The following is a 22,216-nucleotide window of genomic DNA, read 5'->3' as shown; positions in this document are numbered from 1 at the left end:
AATCACACAGGCATGTGTTGTGCGCTGGATGATGAAATAGATAGAGTCCGTAGTCCCAGCGACAAGCCTGGCGATGATGGTGAGAACAAAGGAGAGCGAGTGAATTACAAAAACAAAACGAAACACACTGAGGCAAATGTCTAAACACAAATGTCGTATAAGCTGCAATGTCTGACCGTGTCACGTATTTCACAGAAATACCGTGTACACTTTAGTGAACACTGTCACTGTCGAGCGACAACCGACGAAGACATCGTGCATGTCGTCGTCGGTTGTCACTCGGTCCTTGCCTTGTGTGGTGCGCAAGATGCTGAAACGGAATACCAACATACCCAAACTTATGCCATGTCAAGTACTCTACCTGTTTCCCATATGTCGCTGGTTTTTACATGCGTTCCAACAATATATACGTAAGCGTCAGCATTTACAGTCAACTGAGCTACACTTAGCTTCGTGGCGTACTTTGCTTCGTGTTCGTTGAAACCCCTTCGAACAACAACTAATAACTCTTTAACTTGGGAACCATTAATTGAAGTTGTCTAGATGCACCATGTGGGCTTTCTAATACTATCCGTACGCTTCGCGATATTGCTGAGATAAATCTTCCGCATGGGGGCGTTGGCGGCCGCTTTCGTTGACTTTAAGCATTACGCGCGCGCCCTCTAGCTCCCGGCACACTGACGGCATTCCTCCCCGAACGCTGCGAGCACGTCTTGCATATAAAACAGCAAATTTCGAGCGTCGCCTATCGCATATGTAAACAGGCCCATCGAAAAAAGGTTGAAGGCCAACATCGGCTCCGACGCGGCTCCACGCGCGACGCGCTCTTAAGTGCCCCTGAAGCTTCGCAAAATCGCGCCATCAAAATTTCTATCAGAATGCTGGAGTTCAGTGAAGTAGGGCGCAGACGCTTTCTGAACGACTTGGTCTTACTCTTCTTACTTTTGCTCTTTTTCTTGTACTCCTAACTTTTTTATATATACTTGCGTAAATTTCGGCACCGTGTGTTGCATTTCTAGCACCATCTCATGCGCCTGCAAGAACCGTAAGACAGTTTATTTTTTTATTTAGAATTCAGAACACGTCCCAGAATTTGGCCATTCTCCTGAAGGCTCCTCCTTTTTTTGTCATGTTTTCTAAATTCTTTAGCAGGCTTCCACAATGAACACCCGGCTACACGTGTCTGTCTGCAACGTACTCAGCAAATGTCAACCTTGTTTACAAAGTTCAAAAGTTCGCGAAGCCTCGGGGGCCTTTCCAAAGGTCACGTACTCTCAAATACGTCTAAAAGAGGAGAACGAATCCATCTATCTAGTGCGTATATAGACAATTCCTGGTCTCTTAAGAACCTCTTTTCATTTCTCTGTTCCTATTAAGCTGCGCGGAGCAACCGGCCAGTGTGGCGCAGCGCTCTTGGAAATATAAGACATGCGTAGTACCGAAGGTGAATTCTTTTCACCGTTAAATTGTCACCTAATTAGTCGAGACGAATGCATTTACGCTGTCTGCATATTCCTCGTTAAGAACAACCATAAGCGTAAGAAAGTGCGATTCAGCGGGTGGTTAGTGAACATGAGTATCTGCATTAAGCGCCCACTTTAATGTGCCACTAATCTGTGAAGTGTGCTTTTCAGAACTTTCCTGCCACATGTCTGTAATCATTTCTTTAGACGTTTCGGGCCTGTGAGAGCGCGCATCCGACTGCGTGGTGCATTCAGTAAAGCCATGTAAAAAAACGGCAGGAAGTGGAAGATGGAAGCTTGCGATGAAAAAATCCTTAAGCAGTGGCTGAGTGCTCGAGCCGACGTTTCGACGAGTGGATTTGTCTTCTCCAAGGCTGGAACTGTTCCAGCATTGAAGAAGACAAGTCCACTTGTCGAAACGTCGGCTCGAGCACCCACACCCTGTTTACGTAAACCCATGTAGTACATTATATTGATGAGTCTACTTGTTTGTGAGAAAATAAAAATAAAACCTGTTCCCCGCGTTTAGATTCTGCTTGTTCATTTTGCCAACGTAGATACGCTTTTCTGATTCTCTCTCTCTCTCTCTCTCGCTCTGATTTCTTGAAAGGTCGTGCAGCCTATCAACTCTTCTAACGCTTTATGGCTGATTGAAGTGCCACTAAGCGTCACTGCGAGCACTGTGTATCTCGGATAGTTTGTTCGTTATTGCCGTATACGTCCATACTGCAATACACCAGCGAGACAAAGGAAGAGAAATATATGTAGAAAGGTCACCAATATGCAATGCACTTTACTAAAGGAGCATGCGATGGACATGGAGGAAAACATCTCTAAAGATCTCTCGTACGTAGTGTAGCTCGGTACGTGCTATTCCGGGCAAAGATGTCAGGTACCTGAGTGAAGTTCCTTCCGACGCTGCGAAGGAAGACGTACTCCTTGGGAACCACGTCGTGGCCCAGCTGCCGGTCGATCTCCCGCCGCACGTCCACCAGTCGAGCAGTGGGAAGCACTCTGTCCAGACGAACGTTTGATTTTCTCATTTTCTCATTATTCTTTCTTCCGCGCATTCATGATTTTGTAGAATTTATTGGCGAAACCTGTTTCTCGTAATTACGGCGTAATGATAAAAAAATTGGCCGCGTATCTGCGTGCTTCGCTGAAAACTTCGTCGAAAGACGATAGTCTTCTGCCGGCCCGTACTACATCGTCGACAGAGGGCTTTTTCGTGCATAGCGTCGCATTTTCAGCGCAGCCTAAGAAACACTAGGGTCTTTAAAATTACGTATCTATGTATTTTGTAGTAAAGGAACACACCACCTAATACTTCCGTATTGATGTTGCGCCTCAGATATGCGTAATATTTGCTTTTTGATCGACAATATTCACAAGTACGAACGCAGCTACCAGTTCAAGGTGGCTGGGCGTTCAGCAAGTGCTTAAACTTTGGCCGGGCGGCTGAATCGTGTGACAGACAGACAGACAGACAGACAGACAGACAGACAGACAGACAGACAGACAGACAGACAGACAGACAGACAGACAGACAGACAGACAGACAGACAGACAGACAGACAGACAGACAGACAGACAGACCAAGATTTCTGCGTTCAAGTATCCCAAGAAAGACTATCGTCTTTAAAATAGAGGAGGTATAGAGATTTAGATTTTTTGGTTCCGATCATTACGCCGGTATTTCAGGACACGTAATCTTCCATTTAGAATAGACGAAAAATTCTTCGACACGGGGTGTCACTGTAGAAAACGTGTCGAAAAGCGGTGTTGTCTTCTTCAAGGTTGAGCCTTGAAGAAGACAAGGCCGCTTGTCGAAACGTCGGCTCTCGCGACGCCCCGTGTTCAAGAATCTCCCATCTCATCCATCTTCCCCTGAACCTCTGTCCAGTTAGGATAGTACGATGAGCAAGTGACGTCCTGGTACGTCTTACGCCTAGATTTAGAGATTGAGCTATACTCAGGCTTTGTTTTTTCTTCGCTAGCGAAGGCCTGATATAACCTAAAGAAATTATCAGAAAGGCTATCGAAGAGCTAAGGCGTTTCAACGGTGCTGGAACAAGAATGCCTTGAAGTAGGCGGAGTGGGAATGGAACTTAATTGCACTACGCAAGGTTACTCACTCTCTCTCTCTCTCTCTATCAATCACTGTGGAGACGTTATAGACAAGAATTACCAGGTTTTTTTTTTAATGCACAATTACGTAGAGAGTGTGTAACTACAAAAAGGATCGAAACGAGGCATATTCAATATAAGCTGATGTTAAGCTTGAGAACAAACATTTTCAGAGAGAGAGTGCAGCGGAAACCAAATTTCTTCGTTTCCGAGACAGCAACTAGCCTTAAGTTTATAGATAAACCACGTCCTTCGCTAGCCTTAATCAAAAGTTGCCGTTTTAAAAGTGCGTCATCAACCTGCTAGGAAGCTCAAACTTCCCTTTAAAATACATTTTCGCCGCGAACGTCTTCGACTGTGGATTCTTTAAAAAACAAATTTACTGTCTCTAAGCACCGTACAAAAAAAAATCCATAGTGTTATCAAAATAGCACGTCCTGACGAACGGTAAAAGAAGCACTTAACCGGAGCTGAAAGCCTGCGTAATGCATTTTATCACGAGTAAATAAAATACGGCACAACGTCCTATCTGGGGTCACTGACCTTTTACTGCCCTGCGAACGCATTTCCGCGAAGATCACGTCACACGCTGCATCATCCGCAACTTTTTCATTGCCCCTTTGATTGCAGAACCAGCTGATGCATTGAATCGCGCTCTCTGTCAACAGTCAGAATTTTTTAACGTAAAACGCAACGCCAGCAAAAGCGCGAAACACTGTAGTGGTGAAAACGAGCAGCACGTTGCGCAACCAGGTCTGTGCCGTCGACACTAATTTTCAGCGCAGCATAAAGTGCCCGCGTGGGGCGGGTCCACCACTTTGCGTTCGCTGGATTTATTTCGTTATATTATTTCGCGCGGTCGTTGGCTTCTCATCAGCCGTGCCGCCAAAATGCTTACCGCGAAGTGCGACCCGCCATCTCGCGGAGGAACGACAAGCTAAGCGATCGAAGCGCCAGCCTCGGAGACGGTCGATATTACCTCTGCGCCGGTCTTAGAGGCCACGCCGAAAAGTCATTTGCCATCGACGGAAGTGCATGTGGTGGCCACCGACATCCAAATCAGTTTCTAGGAAAGCTCGCAAGGGGGAGACAGATTCGTTAGAGGATAAATTGTGATGCACATTACACTGTTCAGAAAAAATTAACACGCATTTGAGTCTTTATTGGGAGTTCTGGCTTGCCACGTTCACCTGTCTCTTTAAGAGACACGTGAACGTTCTTTGGAGATCATTTACTCCCGTTGGAGAGTCGTGGAAACCAAAAGGGAGTTAACGTGATTCCTTAAAGAGAGTCATATACGTACGTGGCAAGTCAGGACTCAGTTAAAAGAGTAACACATATTTTTTTTTCTCTTAGAGCGTACTGCAGCCAGGGGCGGTCATGTGAAGGATTTGCTTTTCAGGACTCCTGTCTGAAGGCACGTCGTGGCCGTATCTTTCCGTGCAAAACGGCAAGTCATCTCATTTGCGCCAGCGGATCGCCTTCCCTATGCGTGTGGTGTTTGGTGCTTGTGAATTTCTTTCGAGCTGTGCACGAGAAAACCACAATATCAACGTTTTCTTTCTCTGCGAAGCATAAAACTCAGGGACAGCACAGCCACTGCGGCACTTCTTGATGCAAACAGGCTAAATAGTTTTTTGCTCCTGTTTATATATTAAAAAAGAAACAAACAAGCACTAGTAATCATAATTGTAGCGCAAAAAAAAGCCAGACGTAGACACAAGTAAGGAACACATACACAGGACGGGCGCTAGACATCAACAAGCACCACACATCTCCCCCAAAGAATAAGCTGTCTATTTGTGTATTTCAGAATGCTTGCCGATTTTCCCGACCATATTCCGCTTCGGCGCGCCTTGATTCAAATTTCGCCTCTCCCTTGTCACGTGTAGTTCCGGTCTTAGAGGCCGCGTTCTCTGCGCGCCGAGACGAATATCTCGAATTACATGCGACTTTCGTAATTTTTGAAAAATGGCCATGGCTTAAATTGGCACGCGCTACTACTTTGCAAGTCAATAATAAAAAGTTACTTAGCAAATTTTTCTTAATTACTCCCTGTCATTTTAGTTCCGGCAAAGTAGTTCCGCCTGAACATAGAGTGCGTGTGTGAAAATAACTGGAGCGTGGCTGTCATAGAATCTTCATTAAAAAATCTGTATTGTTAAAAAAAAACATCCTGTATTTTTTTTCCTAAGAGTCAGTTCTGGCTTCATTTGCCAGCACGTACGTGTCGACGCATCATCACTCAGAAGGGGGTACTAGCTAATAGAACATGACTACGCGTTACTACTTCCTTCGGCTCGCTTGGCTGGTCTTGTCTTAGCCATTGCGAGACCTTACTTAGCATCACGCTAGGCGTAACCTTGAGCGAGAGGGACACAATGGTGGAGCTTTAAAAGGGCAAATGGATGTAACTAACATCCCAGTTGGCGTTAGCAAAAAAAAACACAGCTTGTAGGTGAACAAGCCATTTTATGCGTACAGCAGATAACTTGTGCTACCTTAGAAATACACAATGGGTGCCAGCGGCAAAGAGCCTGGCGCAGCGGAGAATTAGAGAGCGTGATCGAAGTGGAAAGTTTGCATGTATAAGGTGAAATCAGCTGGTGATATGAACGTTTTTAGCGCTTGCCAATGTCTTATTTCTTCTACGGGACCCTCACTTATTTCAAAAGTACATGAAATCCAGAAAAGAAAATTCGCGTCAATTCGCCAGTAACATTTAACGAGTCAAGTCCACGTACCGTATAAATCCGGCGGATATGGCGTAGTCCACCACGTGGTTCCGAGCCAACTTCCGCTTTCGCAGCCATCTTTCCTCGGGGACAATGTACACGTGCAAATCCACCAGCTGCGTTGTTGCCGGTTCAAATGCAAAAAAAAGACAAAAAAACATGCAACACGCGATAGTTTAGCTCGCAGTATTATTTACCTTGTCTTATTAGAGATGTACAAGTTTGCCGAAAATATTACTGACGCTTCAATGAAATTGAATGACAGTTGAATGAAACAACCTTTCGTCCAAAGAGCCCAACCGTTGATAGAACGTAATGTTCCGATATATACGTTGGATGATTTCAGAAAATAAAGAAGAATTCGCAGGCAACCACTCAAAAAGCTTTGCGTGTTATGGAAAGCACGAGCCTTGGGGGTATAAGAGCAAAGTGAATGCGTTTCACCTACACATACCTTTCATTTTGCTATTATAATATTAGGTAACATTAGCTATTTTTCCTGTGACGGCGATTACGAGCAATAAGCTAAGTTTTCTGCGCTCGCTCGTCCTCTCTTCTTGCGATACAGTGTGCATAGTTAAGAACATGCTATAACTATTCGCATAGTCAGATTTTTTTATAAATAACTCTTTCTGGTGCCTTTAACCGGCCCCCGGTTACCCTTTAGCATATACAAATTTAATTTATCTACGGGTAAATACATGTAGGGAATGCTATTATATCACTTCAGCCTTAAATTCAATACATTTTGTTCAGTCAAATAGAAAATTCAAGGTCACGTCATCAGCAAAGAACAAGGAAACACGAATTCTAGTCATAACAAGATTGAACTCAACACGACGTCCACTCACATACTTGCAATATCGTATGGGCCCTAAGAAAACACAAAGTACATTCACATGGAGCCAAGTTGGCTGACGAACGTAAATGGGCATGTCACAAATATTACCAAGTATATAGATTTCGGATGACGCTTCCACTAGGGCCAACGCATGACTATACCGGCTGAGAAGTTAATTAGTAAATCTCGTAATTGCCGTTCTAATTACTACCGCGAGTCCTTTCTAAATTGTTTGGTAAAAGCAATCCAGGCGGAGTCGCTTAGTAATGGTGTTTTCCTCTAGGCTAGAGACTTCTTGAGTACCGTACGCATCATCTTAAGCTTGTCTCTGAACCTGCTCTTCCGGTTATTCTAAAACAATATAGCCTGGGTCAATCCCTCCGCTCTCCCTTTCTTTCTATCTTTCTCCTTCTCTCTTACTCTCTTTCTATCTCTTTCTTTATGTGTTTGTGCGAGCGTTGCGGGAGAGAGAGGAGAGAGAGCAAGCAATCTCTTTTATGTGAATGTCACTACTCTCCCTTAACCGCTGTGAGGAGCTTTGCCGCACTAATAGTCTCAATGTGGCAGAGCACCCTCTACAGGGCACACGACAATTGCTGGCCGGTACATGGTGAAATGATACAAACGCCGTAACAATATATATATATATATATATATATATATATATATATATATATATATATATATATATATATATATATATATATATATATATATATATATAAAGGGTTTATGGGAAGTATCACGCAGGCCCTGGTACTGTAGAAAGGTATTTGAGACACGACGTACGGAGCACAGTTTATTTCGACGTTTCGGCCGTGGGACCGGCTTTCGCCTAGGAAAAACTGCGTTCGTCTAGGATAAACTGTGCTCCGTACGTCGTGTCTCAAATACCTTCTTAGATATATATATATATATATAGTAGTGGGAAAAGAATCACGCAGACCCCGATAGAATAAGGAATGAAGAAAGAGACTACGAATTTCGTTGGTTTGGCACTGTGTATTTTCACTAACGTTTCGTCTGGTGGACCAGACTTTGTCAAAGTCTGGTCCACCAGACGAAACGTTAGTGAAAATACACAGTGCCAAACCAACGAAATTCGTAGTCTCTTTCATCATTCCTTATATATATATATATATATATATATATATATATATATATATATATATATATATATATATATATATATATATATATATATATATATATATATATATATCAAATCTGTCATCAGAGTTTGCTGTACGAATGCGAATCAATTCCTTGGCACCTGGGCGCAGCTGTTATACTTCATTTGCTCGGTTTAACCACCTTTTCAGAGGAACAGGTGCCAGACCATGTCGTTTCTACCGTTTTTAAAAGCGTCTGGCCTCAGTGATTAATAGTAGGCATGTACTGGACAAGTACACACGTTCCGTGCCTATAGCGCTTCTCTATCTCCTCTCTTTCTTCCTTTTCATTCCGTAATCCCTTTCTCCCCGGAACAAGGCCGCAAACAGGACGCGCGTCTGGTTGACCTCATTCTCTTTCATTGCTTTCCACTTTCCCCTCCTCCTCCCCTTAACCACTTGGCATCGAGCGTCACGACTTATCCTTTCGAATTTCGTCGCAATAGTTTCTGCTGTCTACACGCGGTTTAAACTCCCGGCGCTGACACGGTCGAACGTCTGGCACTGGTTAATGGTTGCATTCTGAAAATGTTTTGTACTGAATTACAACTGCACCAGCTCGACGACTTGCGTTTGGTGCGTTTAGTGAAAGAGAGAGAGAAAAGACATTTATTTGGTCCGGAGGAAAGAGTCTGAGATGTTTACACATCCAACTCGCGGCTAGTCCTGTTTAAGCTGTCGGCAACTTGTGCTCCGTCGTAAAAGACACTACCATCATCATGAACCGGCACGCGCTCTCTTCATTCTCTTTACAGCAAAGCTGATTACGCTATCGCTAACTTGCGCTCCGTCATGCGAAACTTCTCAGGTGGGTATGTGCCACAGGAATTGAGCAAGCCCCACTACCGTGCACAGCAGCTGCAAGTCTCAATCGAAAACGAACACGTGAAAAAGACAGAGAGAAATAAAGAGATCTATCTATCTATCTATCTATCTATCTATCTATCTATCTATCTATCTATCTATCTATCTATCTATCTATCTATCTATCTATCTATCTATCTATCTATCTATCTATCTATCTATCTATCTATCTATCTATCTATCTATCTATCTATCTATCTATCTATCTATCTATCTATCTATCTATCTATCTATCTATCACTGAAGCTATGGTCGTTGTGTCTTTGCTCTATGGTATTGAACAGGTAAGACAGCATTCTTTTGTGGCTAGTTTCAGTACACTAAAGTTTAAGGAAGTGGCCGTCTCTCTCTCTTTCTCTTAGGCTATGGCCGTTGCGCCTTTGCTCTATGTTCTTGTACAACGTTCGGTATTGAGCCCGTGAGCACGCTACTCTGCGCTCGGATCGCAGTCTAGGAGCCGCAACACGAAACGGAAGCGAGCCAGACAATGGCCATGCCACGGGCGTGGAATCGACCCTTCGCGAACGAATTAAATGTTACCGTCGCTCGCTCGATCGTTACGGTCTCGCGAAAGTAAACCCCGCCGCGGTAACGCTTGGCGCAATGTTGGCTATTAATATTTGCCCTGGAGGATTCGAACGTGCGCATTCGAGTTCAGCGACTCGGGCGACAGACGCCCTGCGTGTTTCTTTTCAGAGGCATTCGGCGTGTTGCGTGCTCAAAGATCGTAAGGCACACGATTAAAAATTGGCCCGAGTGTCCCGCGAACTTCTTTTTACATTTCATTTAGAATAAATATAAGAGTACCGACTGAAACATTTCTTTGATAATTGCGCTAAAGAAAAAAAATCAGTCCTCATTATTTCACAGTGCCGCCCAAACAGTTCCGTTTTTATTTATTAGCTCCATTAAAAAGAAAAAAGAAAAAAGATATAGCTGCGCCTGTCTTCAGCGCATTCGCTCAAAGAAACACGGTGCCGTAAATTTAAATAGTGAATCCTGTAATAGTGAACTCTGTAAATAGTGAACTTCTGTAAGACAGCCGCGTCAGCTTGAGTTCGCTCACACTTTAAATCTTTTTGTTGAGTGAGTAAGAACACTTGGTAATTGAAAGTAAAGGCTTTTTCTTTCTCACCAATACATCACATTTGCCTGCATACTGAGAACTGTGTACTAATAGTGATTTATTGGCACGCAAACGTACACATGCCTTCGTACTAATGCATCACATTTGCCAAAACTTTGATAGTTTACCCTGAAAACATTGACGTGGATTTGTACGATGGAATTAGCCGTCTCAAATACGCAAAAAAACAATAAAAAGCGGCTTACGTCACAGAAACAAGCCAACGTAATTTTCCGGCGCATCTGTACAAGCTCTTCTTTTTTAAATATTGGACGGCACGTATGTACATGCACCACTACATTTTTATGTGATCGCCGACTATTGAAATAAGGCACTGCGCCATTCCGTTAACATTAGTGTTAACGCTCAGTAACATTGTCTTCGACGTGGAGACCGGTAATTTTCAGCACTGCTTAATCTGTTGGCACGGAATGTTAAATGTAGTGGTTTACGAAAGGTTGCAGACATTTTCAGGCTGTTTTTCTGGCATACTTCTGTGTTAGTTGAATGCTCCCATTAACTGAATCTAAGCTTATCACCCGAAGTAAGTTGTCTCCAACTACGACTTGCTTCTTCCTCTAGATGAGCCGTACGTCCTTGTCCTCATCCTCATTCTGAAGAGTAGGCTCGGAATTCCACGACGCGTTCGAACCATGGAATTCCGAGCCAACGCTCATTCACCTTCCTTCTTTCTTTTTATTTCATCTTTCTCGACATATTAATAACCTCTCCCGACAAATTGGAGCGTTGACGTAGAGGTCCTCCTTTTATTGCCATCAAAAACTACGCTACCTGCTGCATCTCATCACTTCCTTGCAGTACAATGAAGTGCATCATGTCAGCGAATAAAATCATAACTACGTCCTCGTCAATAGATTTTCCTCATCTCAATTCTCTCCTTTGATGTATCTGTATGCTGCGAGATTCAAAATACTGGCATTGTGTTGCCCTGAAGACACTTCGTGAAACACGCGCTTCGCTATTGTGAACGATACGACGCCCGGGCTTCGAGATCAAAGCGGAGGTACCGCGACGACCTGCTTTGTTTACGTTCGTATTGAGATCAATGGCTGCACTCTGGACCAACTACGTATTTCGCGGGCAAGAAACGCTCCAAGAAGAATGCGCACGCGCTTCTTTGCTGGTAACTCATGCGTACAGTGAGCTGGCTTCTCTGTACCATGGAAACAGCTGTGCCTGAGTTTGAAATTAAGTCAGTTCATTGGTGAACGAACATCATGGTGAATAGCGTGGACATGGTACGAAGAACGCAAGTACGTACACCAAGGCCTTGTTCCTTTTTATATTTTTATATTTTATGCTCGTGTCTGCACCTTTCATCGTACTATGCCCACGTCTGAAGTCGAGAGTTTTCAGGAAAATCTTCTCGTTTTAAGAAAATTCTCACGCATTGTCAAAATATGACTTTGAACAATGGCCATGAAGGACAACAAAGACGTTTTGGCTACCACACGAGAGCCTTGTTGAAAAAATACGATGACACGCTGTCGCAGGATAGAATATCAACGCAATAACGAAGCCCGCTTGCACTATGAAACGCGTTGAAGCCGTCTAGTGAAAGCCACTGGCGAAAGGACGATGTCTGACAAAACGGGTTCCAAAAGGTGTTAAACAGTTTTACTGAACAGATGCGTATGTACTCCAACATTTCCGTATCCTATTCGCACAATACTTACGAATTTCGTAAAAAGTGTATGTCGCAGTGATAAAGTTTCATTGGGGTTACCTAACGCCTCACTGTAGACGAAATCGCAAGCGACAGCAACGCCAAGGCTCGAAATCAGTTCGCACACAGCTTTAATGAACATTTCATTTCATTTTCATTTTATTACCTTAAGACCCCGTTTGGGGTATTGCATAAGGGGTGGTTTACATATTGGAACAATGAATGCAGGTGTTATGGTGTAATACAGGTTTGCAACGAGTCCAGAAATTCGGAATGAGTTGGTACGGCAGCAGCATGGTGAGGCAGGTCGTTCCAGTCTCTGGCAGCCCGAGGGAAAATGAGGCTTGAAATGTGACGGTGCGTGTTCGAGGACGGGTTACTTGCAGTTGATGGCGAGTGCGATGAGACGTGCGTGATGATGATGGCGAGATGTAAGGTGGGCGATTTAGCGAGCTGTAAAAGAATTTGTGAAAAAGAGAGAGCGTGGCAACACGACGACGAAACGCGAGGGATGATAAGTTTGATTCTGCTTTTAAGAGAGGAATGCTGACGTCATATGTATATGAAGGATGGATTAATCTTGTGGCACGATTCTGAACTGATTCAAGTGCACTGATGATATATGCTTGGTGAGGGTTCCAGATGGCAGCAGCATATTCTAGTTGTGGTCTGATAAATGATTTGTACGCGAGAAGTTTGACTTGTTGCGGCGCGTGACGGAGGTGACGTTTCAAAAATCCTAATGTCTTGTTTGCTGATGAAATGACGTTAGTCGCATGCGGAATCCAGGAAAGGTCGTGGGATAGAATTACACCTAAATACTTATACGTTGTAACTGATTCAACGGGGACGTTTGCGATTGTGTAAGTAGAAATGAATGGATTGCGCCTTCGGGAAACTGAAACAAATTTACATTTTTTGGCGTTCAGAGCCATGTTGAATAAGCCTACCTGTTGCTCACGCATAAGCTTTGTCACGCTATGTAGCCAAGATTTAACGTGAATGCGTAACAGCTGCAAAAGCTTTCCAAAGTTGCTGATAGGGATGACGTGGTATGTCACCTTGGCTTGTATCCGAAGGTATTGGTAGTACATAACTGATTTTTTACTGTAGCATCCGAATACAGCTCTGCTCAGGTGGTTGTGGCCTAATCATGTGAAGAATTATAAGCAAAACCTGGGCTTAAAGTCACATGAAGGTGATGCAGCCCCTTGTCTTATTCGTTCCTTCACTTGTCCGGTCGATCGCACTGTTTGGCCGTAATGCACGCGAACCAACTAGCCCAGCTTAGAACCCACGTGCATGACATGAGGTTTTACCAAGTTTCGCCAGGTCATTGTGTGTTTGTGTTTGCCTCTTAAGACCAATTTCAAGACGAAAGCCTTAGATGCCTCATCAAACGCGAAAATTGACCGTCGGCGTCGGCGTCGGCGCCGTGAACACGTACGATGCAGAAAATCGTTACGCGATGACGTCACCCTATTACGTTATCATGACATCCCACATAGCCGAGATTTCTGACGACATCATGAAGTCATGACGTCATCAAATGACATCGTCGCTTGGTCAAATGTGGGCCGATCACGGAGGCAGTGCAAAACCAGGTGAGAGTCAGAAAGCTTGAAGCGCCTCCGATCCTGGAGGCAGTGAAAAGTCACGCTAGATGCAGAAAGCTTTCGGAGGGTAAGAGGGAGGATCAATACAACGACTGAGAAGAAAACGAAAAAGAAAGGTTTCGTTTTGAAGTAGTCTTAGCTGAATGCATAAGGGACCCTGTTAGTTCTTTTTCTTTTTTCTTGTTTTGCTTACCACTCCGGCATAGCGAACCGCACTATCTCAATCTAGAGCACGTATTGTCTAATATTGGCAAAGCCTTACTGCAGTATATAAATGAACTAATTATTGATTGTCATAACGAAACTGGAATCAGCTTATACGTATTCTCATCTGAACTAGACTCCAAAGGTGGACTGGCTGCAGACTCTCGCCGTTCGACGAGGCTGATTGACCAACCTCTTAACAATAAAATGCAGTTTAGTATTTCGCTGTCTTCAGGATGGACCCGCTCCTGCGGTCAAATCGAATCGTCATTGCAAGACCCGATAAAAATCTGTCCACATCTGAGACCACACGTCGTCTGAGGACAGACACCTGACGTCCATAAAGTTTAACTCAGTCTGTCCACTGGAAGATTTCGCCATGAATGCGGTTCCATCAGCTGTAAGCTTGACCTGCGTTTACTTTTGAAAGATCCAAAAAAACGAAGGCTAAATTATTTAACGACGCTGACGCCCTACGTTGATAAAGCGATATTGATAATATTGATCACTAATTAATAATCGGCTGCGTAAGCTCGAAAACTGCAAGAATGCTTGAGCATAATGCTGGTGCATATCAGTGCCTGCAGGCAGAAGCCTCAACGTGTGTCTAAAACAGTATCTAATGAAGTGGGATTCGATCAGGATACGGCATACCTTGTTGTCATGTATACAAATCATTTCAATACAGACGCGGCTTCACATCTACTTCGTACCCTACGACCTAGATTATAGGAACCCCGTAACGATAGAATCATGACACAATGCCAACCTTGTTTATATTCAAAGGTCGCGATAGCGTGTTCTCGCCGCAATGCTGAGAGGAACGCATCGATTTTAACGGCATGCCGCGGCACCACTTAGCGATTCTTGCCGTCTAATGTATACGCTTGCCGCCCTCCAAATGCGCTCTAAATAGTCTTCCTTTTTAAAAACACACATCGAAAGAAAAAGAAAGCAGTATCGATGTAAAACGTGTACGCGTCCTCATGAAGGCAAGCTCTCGCCGGCCCTGTTTTTAAAGGGTCGGCCAGAGCTTTTATTAAAGTGAAGCAATCAATCAGCTTAGACTGATAAATTATACTCTGAAAACTCTAGTGTCGTTACTTTCGCCACCATAGGTTTATTACTAGATGAGAAAATCAATTTCAAAAGTATCACTTTTAAATTTCCCGCCGGAATCTGCGATGGTGACGTCAGGGATTTCAAAGTTTTTTTTTTTTTTTCATAATTTGGCCACATCGTATCAGCTATATTTCCTGAAACTTGGTATATTAGGCCTCTGGCTCCCTCGGAAGACAATGTACTTCATTTTTACCGATTAGAGACTACTACTACGTAGGCCCTAGGAGACGCCATCAAAATCTATGACGGCACGGCGACTGGTGTGGAACCTTCACGGTGACGTCACCACCCGATTTTTTTTTCTTTTTTGCGCGTTTTCTCGCTTCCCGAGCGTCTTCTCGTGGCAAGCAGACAAAAATAGTCTTTCACTTTGGTGACCCTTTAACGAAGCAAAATCATCACTGACAGGTGGCGTCGATGCGAATTGACCTTGCGGGCGGCCTCGCTGCGATGTCGCTGGCGTTTCCAATTAGCCGACCCTTCTCTCCCCACCCTCACACTCTCCCACCGGCAATCATCCGCGTCCACCGCCCCAATACCGACGACGTGCGTCCTCTAAACTGAGAAGAGTGGTCGGTGCATTCATTAATGAATGCTGGACCACGCGGCAGGGCGGGTTTTACACGCGAATGTCGGTTGATCGCGGGGGCGATTTCGGAGAATAAAGGGGCAGGCCGGAGAGAATAACGACACGCTTGTGCCTTTATGCTATCCGGTGGGGGGAAAGGACACAAGAAAAAAGTATTTTGAAAGATTGAAACGCAGGGGTAGCAATTCAACAAACGAAATCGCAAGAGGACAGGGAGGCGGTGTCGCTAATCTGATGACATTGTTAGACGCGTGGAAACCTAGAAGAAAGAGAAAGATGTTGAAGTAAAGAAGATAAAATAAGGCGTGAAACTAGGACGTTAAAGTTTCTACAATGTGACCCGTGTCAAATGACGATTACCTCCTCCACGAGAGTAAGATATACTATGAAAATAAAAAAAGAAAAATCACGGGGTCCCTTATGTATTCACCTAAGACGACTTGAAGGCGAAAGCCTCCTTCTTTTACTTCTCAGCCGATGTACTGATCCTCCCCCGCCCACTTCCGACAGCTTTCTGCACCTAACGCGGTTTTGCACTGCCTCTAGGATCAGAGGCATTGCAAGCTTTGTGCACCTCGCCTGCTTTTACATTGCCTCCGTGATCACCACCCTTTGACAAACCGACGATGTCATGTGATGAAGTCATTTAGTGGCGTCAGTTTATTTGACGCCATACAGTGACGTCAAGATGACGTCACAGATTTTGGCGACCTGTGAACTATTATGACGTCATATGGTGACGCCATCGCGTGATGGTGATCTTTCGCATTACTCGTGTAGAAGACGCCGACGGTTGATTTTCGCGTTTGATGAGATGTCTAAACTATCGCCTTAATAATGACCAGGCGTGACGAGCATAACACGAACTTGAATGTGAAGCGTGTTCATGGAAACCCAGGAAGATTAGGAAACTTTCGAAACTAATCTTTCCAGAGAATGTGCGGGGTGGGCGGGAGGGGGGGGGGGATGTTGAGTCTTTGCACTAACAGTGTGCACAAGGCACTACATCATTCTCGACACGTGTCTCTGCACGTCCGTGTGTCCATTGAGCGAAGGCTTCTTCTCTGCTTAGGTCCATTTTCTGTCACGCTGCACCCCCCGAAAGCTCGGCCCTACGACGGTGACATAGGCGTGCCCCGATGACCTGAATACCACGGCGGGTATGGACAACGCACGTGAGTCCTCAAGGCCTTTTTTTCTGTAGAGTGATCACTCGCTACCTTCCCTTCCTCACGACGTTCTCTGAAGTGTACACACGAGCAAGTGCGATGGCCTTGCATCGGTTCTTTATTCGGTTAACTTTTTCTCTATTGTTTTGACTTTCGCAGAGTTTTGTCCGTCCTCTCAACTCCCCGTCAACGGTAAACCTAATGATATAAAAGATATACAAAAAGTGTCCGCGCCTCCTGCGAGGCGACATAGGCGTGGGAGCGCATGAATATGCAAGAGACGAAGCGAGTCATCATTAATCTGCCGCGAGTTCCTACTGCTGCGCCGTTATTCACGACAACCGTGGCGCTGTAAAGTTCCCAGTGCTTACGGTACTCGTTCCATTTTGTCCTTTTTTATGGCTTTTTTTTTTGTTCTCAGAAATAAAAAGCGTGCAGCACTGTAAAGCTATAGGGTGATATCAGACAATCCGGAGATGAGATCACGCAGCTGCTCGCGCATGGTTTGTCGGGGCTCGGGGCACTGTCCAATAGCGAACGGACATACGTACATGACACTGATTGGGCTATCCACTGGTGGACGCTCATCCTGTTCTTTTCTTTTCAGTGCACCGTTTTCTGAAGAGACATGGCGTAGATCTTGCTCTGAGAGCCTCTATTCCTCCGGGTTCACACGCGTGAAGTGAGCATTAAGTTAACCGTGAGCGTAAATGAGAAATGACTCGGCTTAATGGTGCCATCACCTGGTGCGAATCCAGTCGCGTGAATCGTAATTCTTGAGATTCGTGTAGAACACAGTATGGCCTCTGCCTATTTCAGCGCCTTCATCGTACGCGAAAATATCACGCATCTCAACATAGCGTAAGTTCTTGCGCGAGTTCAGAATCAAGCTGCTCACACTTTGATGATAGCTGTCTTTTTTTTTCCTGCATGACGAAGAACGACACAAGATTCTTGTATCTTTCACTCAGTGGTAAAGACAAACCCTCTCGCATACTCAGACCTAGGTGTGTGGTAGAAAAACCAACTTAAGTCAGCCAAAGCACTCCCAAGTCTCATACCCCATGGTACAGTTCATGGACGGTAAATTCCACAATTTACATTCACGTGATCTTACTGCTGTTTTTTAGCGCAATAGTGTTAAAGAGCTCGTTTCGCAGAAATTCCGCTGTCGGCGGCGTGTTTGGTTGTTAGTTAAAATCAGCGTTTTCCGTGAGGGAAAATTCGAGGTAGATGCAAATAAAGAAATAATAAAAGATCTTCAGTTCCAGTGGAATTTGGGATTCGAACCTGCGACCCCTCGCTCCGTGGGGCGATGCGTTTAGGCACTCGGCCACCACGCATACATCCTCTAGCATACTAACGGCGAGCTATTTGTACGCACCATTTAGCGTTGGTGGTGCGTACGTCTCGGAGGTTCTTCAGCGGCTTGACAGAAAACCAGCGAGATGACGCTGCCAGATGCATGGATATAGGATCCGGCGCGCGTCCGCACTTTGGCTTTGCTTGCAACACAGTTTAAGTGTAGACCAAGAATCAAAGCCAAGCTAGCGATTGGGAAGGCGATACGAACACGGTTCGATTACGCTATCGCGTTCTGTTCTTGAAAGCGAAGCTCAAGCGTCCTCCTAGTTTTTATGACTTATTTTGTTGTCATCTTTATTCTATGAAGCGTAGAAGAAGCTAATAGAAAACCGAGCAAATATCGCAGGTGTTTGTTTGTGTACGATTTCATTAGTGCTCGTTAACAGACTTCCGCACCGTGTAAAAGCTCATGACTGTTATTTCCCCTACAGCGCCCAAGGTCACGTACGTGACATACACAGTAGTTGGCATTCGCTGGCAGCACAGTGAAAGCCAACTCATGCTATAAAGCCGCGCAACCCATGAACTAGGGTATACAGGTGATTCGTTTATGCGACATAGATTCATTTACCAGGAGTAAACTGTTGACCTACATTCAGCCTCCTGGTACAAATATAAACCATGCATTTGCCACCCTTTCTTTCAGCATTCCCTCTTACACAGAATGTAAAGGGGCAACGAAGCGCAACTCAAAAGAACGAAATTAGAATACTGTTCTTTGTGAAGTAAAACATTGTTGTGGTTTACTTTAACTACGACGTGAGATCAACAGCGCTTTGTAAAGAATAGAAAACATTCAAGTACTGCAAAACAAACGGAGGAGCACGCAAGCATCTTTTTTTTCTTTGTCTTTACATGACTTTACCTAACTGTGCCACTCATTTAATCGCATTATCTCTCCGTCTCTCTCTCACTGTTTGCCGCACTCTCTCATATGGCCCTGTTTCGGAGTTATTTTAGCTACATCAAGCCAGCCCTAATCGATTCCGCTGCGCCCCACTCCCTCCCATATGCATTCATCCAGAAGTTTCACCACTGCCTCGGCTAGTTTTGAAAGCTTCCCTGAACTACTATTGGATACACTGTTTTTTAAAAGCTAGCAGAGAACTTGCAGTGTGACCTAGTACCAGCAAACGCCAACCCGTAATTGTGAATTCGCACTTAAACCTCGCATTGTGCACATAAGTCATAAGCCAATATATGCTATACTTTAAACTGAATTATGCTGTTTCATCTTCTGCACGCCTGATCTATCGGTCACCTTTTCTTTGCTTGGAGCTATACCCCTTAGTCGATTCGGGGTAGCGAACTTTGAATGTTAGATACTTCTGTACAACTCTATCTTTTTCGAAGAACAACGAAGAGATTGCTCCATTGGTTAAACTCATTGCCTTTTGTCTCCTCTCTTTCTACTTCTCTCTTCATACAACGCTAGAATTTCATTCCATATGTACAGAGTTGCATCACAACGGCAGAAGTTGGGCTAACATCATCGTTACCTGGTCCTTCACGTGAACACAGCCCCAATGTAACGGGATGCTTCCGTAGGCTTTCTCTGTTTCCTTTCGGTGCTGTTAACTTCTCTGCAGTTAGTGCTCCTCTGTTTAGAACAACGATAGAGTTGCTATTGAGAACTAATCGAGAGAAAAAACAGCCCAGTGCTTGTTGGCTGTTTTACAAAACAATTTTTATAGTACTTTAGCGGCTTTAACTGTCAGCAATATTATAATGTTTGCATAATTGATTAGAACACTTGTTCATCAGTGAACACACTAGTTACAGGAGGCTGCTTGGGAATCTAATCTAGTTATGCCTTAACTTAAAAAAGAATGCCTCGTAGGACACAAGGATGAACACACTTCCTTTCTGTGGACGCAAGTGAATAAGCACTCTGTGAATGTAAATACAAATGCACACGCAGTTGTCCGGCCACTGTTAACTCGCCTAAGCGCTGCGTGGAAGTGCAGCGTCGAATGCGAAGAGCAACAACATGCACGCGCGCGAGAGTTAGTTAAGCCTCGCTTCCCAAGATGCCGCAAAACAGGCGGCAAAATAGAATTAAGAAACGCGACGCGCTAGAGAGAGTATCGCCTTTACCTGCTCGGAGGGCGGTCGACTCCTGCGACTCTCTCGGTCCTCAGTCGCGGATTGATCCATGTCCTGTTGACACGGTGCCCGCGTCAACAACTCGCGGCTGCACGCGGGCACCACCACCAGCACAGCACGACGACGGGCGTGTCACGGCCGCGCCAGTCAGAAGAAGCCGGACATCGTAAGGTAATCATGCCGCAGCGCGAGCGCACGCCTCTCGGGCAGGCTCGCTCAAACGTTTGCTCCGGGAAAACATCGGGGTCCTTCTCTCTTCTTCACCGGGTGGCGTGGCACCCGCATGCTTTTCCTTCGTTCAACCTCGTCCTACACCGCCTTCGGCCAAGCCAAGCCATGCCACTGCGCCTCGCCGAGCGGACGACGATCGCAAACAGTGGTACAGGTATAGCAACAAGAGAAATAAGCAGACGACCCGTAGCAGACGAAAAAGACGAAGGAGTGGGGGCCTGGGCCAAAGTTGCTTACTTGCCCTGCACGGGCAACTTGCGTTTAAAGAAGGGGGTCCTCGCAGCGATATCGATGGGGGGAGCGAGCGAAGTGGGAGTTTCGAGTTTTGCGCGAGATACGAATCCGACGATGTCCTCACCTTCCCGGTCGCCCCCATTTTTTCTCTCTCTTTCCTTCTCACCCTTCTTTGGTCGATGGGGCTGCTGCTGCTGCTGGAAACGGGCCGTTGTCCGGGAGACAGTGCAGTACGTGACTCCGAACGCACACACGGTGCCCCGTTTGAAGAACGATGCGGTACTCGAGCTCTTGCGTCAGAACCGGGGTGCTCACAGTTTGCACCTGCTCCCTGGAATTCGCGTGTGGGGTATTCCAGAAGCTAATGCGTTATTGCTCATTTCGAAGTAAGGCGGCCTTTGGGCATTCCTAAGTTCACGATTAATTGACCACTTTTTTTTTTCTGAGCAGTCTTCTTTAGGACGGTGGTTTGGACTTCAGGGTACTCCATATCCCGTGAGGGTTGTAGCGCGAAGAATATGCTACAAGGAGTAAAACATCGTTCTTTGTTCTTGTTGTAGCCACCAGTCCCTTCGGTGGCGTGGGTTCGAATCCCACCCCTGCCACCATGTAGCCAGGCCAGCAGTTGCGCGAACAACTTTATTGCAGTTTAGCCATTTGCATATAAAGAAAAGAAAACGTGACGTAACAAGTCACATGATTACTGGTGCTCGGTGACGACTGCAAATTCAGTCGTACTATACATGTGTGTCCTAGTCACTGTCGCTTATTCTTCGCGTTGTAACTCTGAGGCTTTTTAGCGTTAAACTCAAGCTTGAGCCATTTGTTGTAGCCTTTGTGCATTCTCGGTGATGTATCCCAGGTGTCTGGCTAGATAACTTACTCTGGGACATAAACGGAAGGTGGGATGGAGACGGGTAGTATGTGCTGCTGCAAGCACGTATTGCAGCGGCTATGGAAGCTGTAGCGCGCGCCCGATTTGGCCTAGTTTTAACGCGATAGCGTTAAGGAGCTCATATCGCAGATCGGCGTCGGCGCCGTTGGTTGTGAGCGAAAAATCATCATCTTGTCCGTGACCGAAAAATCGAAAAAGCTGCAAATAATTAAATAATAAAAATGCTGGGTCCGAGTGAGAATCGAACCCAGGCCGTCTGCGTGGCAAGCAGGTGTTCTACCACACAGCCACGCCTCTGCTTGGAGCTGCACTGAAAGTAACTTTCATACTTCCCAAAAATACGCGTCCTGTATACAGGTGTCACAGTACGAGATGTAATATCGCAGTAGTATTGCGTGGTACAAGCGTACATTGCCATCGGGCGTCACACCATGTCCATATCATAACGACTTGGTGGTTTAAAGACAGCCACCCTTTACAAAAGGTACACACATTACTGCGCGTATTCCCTTAAGACCACGTAGTGGGTGCATCGCAACTTCGAAAAAGTTTCTCGCGCATATTTGCTCCTGGTTAAAAGCATGCTACCCATTACATAAGGCACACACCTTAGTGCGCACATTCTGTTAAACACTCATAGTGTTCGAAGTGCGCACTAGAGGCAGGCGAT

General features: G+C 45.2%; 1 protein-coding gene across 3 annotated transcripts in view; it reads right to left on the bottom strand.

Moving 5' to 3' along the window:
- Positions 1–20,430, bottom strand: part of LOC119405433 (mucin-19-like) — a 117,164-nt gene extending 96,734 nt beyond the window's left edge. The window contains exons 1-3 of one of the 3 annotated variants that reach the window (XR_007417510.1): positions 20,178–20,426; positions 6,335–6,441; positions 2,360–2,477 (exon numbers count right to left, since the gene is read on the bottom strand). Coding sequence is in view for 2 of the 3 variants with exons in the window: in XM_049419116.1 (XP_049275073.1) it covers positions 2,360–2,477; positions 6,335–6,441; positions 20,178–20,237 (285 nt within the window). In the remaining variant the exon portion in view is untranslated. Of the gene's footprint in view, positions 1–2,359; positions 2,478–6,334; positions 6,442–20,177 lie in introns of all 3 variants that reach the window. The other 2 variants (XM_049419116.1, XM_049419118.1) reach the window with 2 other exon arrangements.
- Between the last annotated feature and the right edge of the window lie 1,786 nt (positions 20,431–22,216).

Source organism: Rhipicephalus sanguineus, chromosome 9 (genome assembly GCF_013339695.2).
Source record: "Rhipicephalus sanguineus isolate Rsan-2018 chromosome 9, BIME_Rsan_1.4, whole genome shotgun sequence".
Classification (NCBI taxonomy): Eukaryota; Metazoa; Arthropoda; class Arachnida; order Ixodida; family Ixodidae; genus Rhipicephalus; species Rhipicephalus sanguineus.
This window is presented reverse-complemented; position numbering and strand designations above follow the sequence as displayed.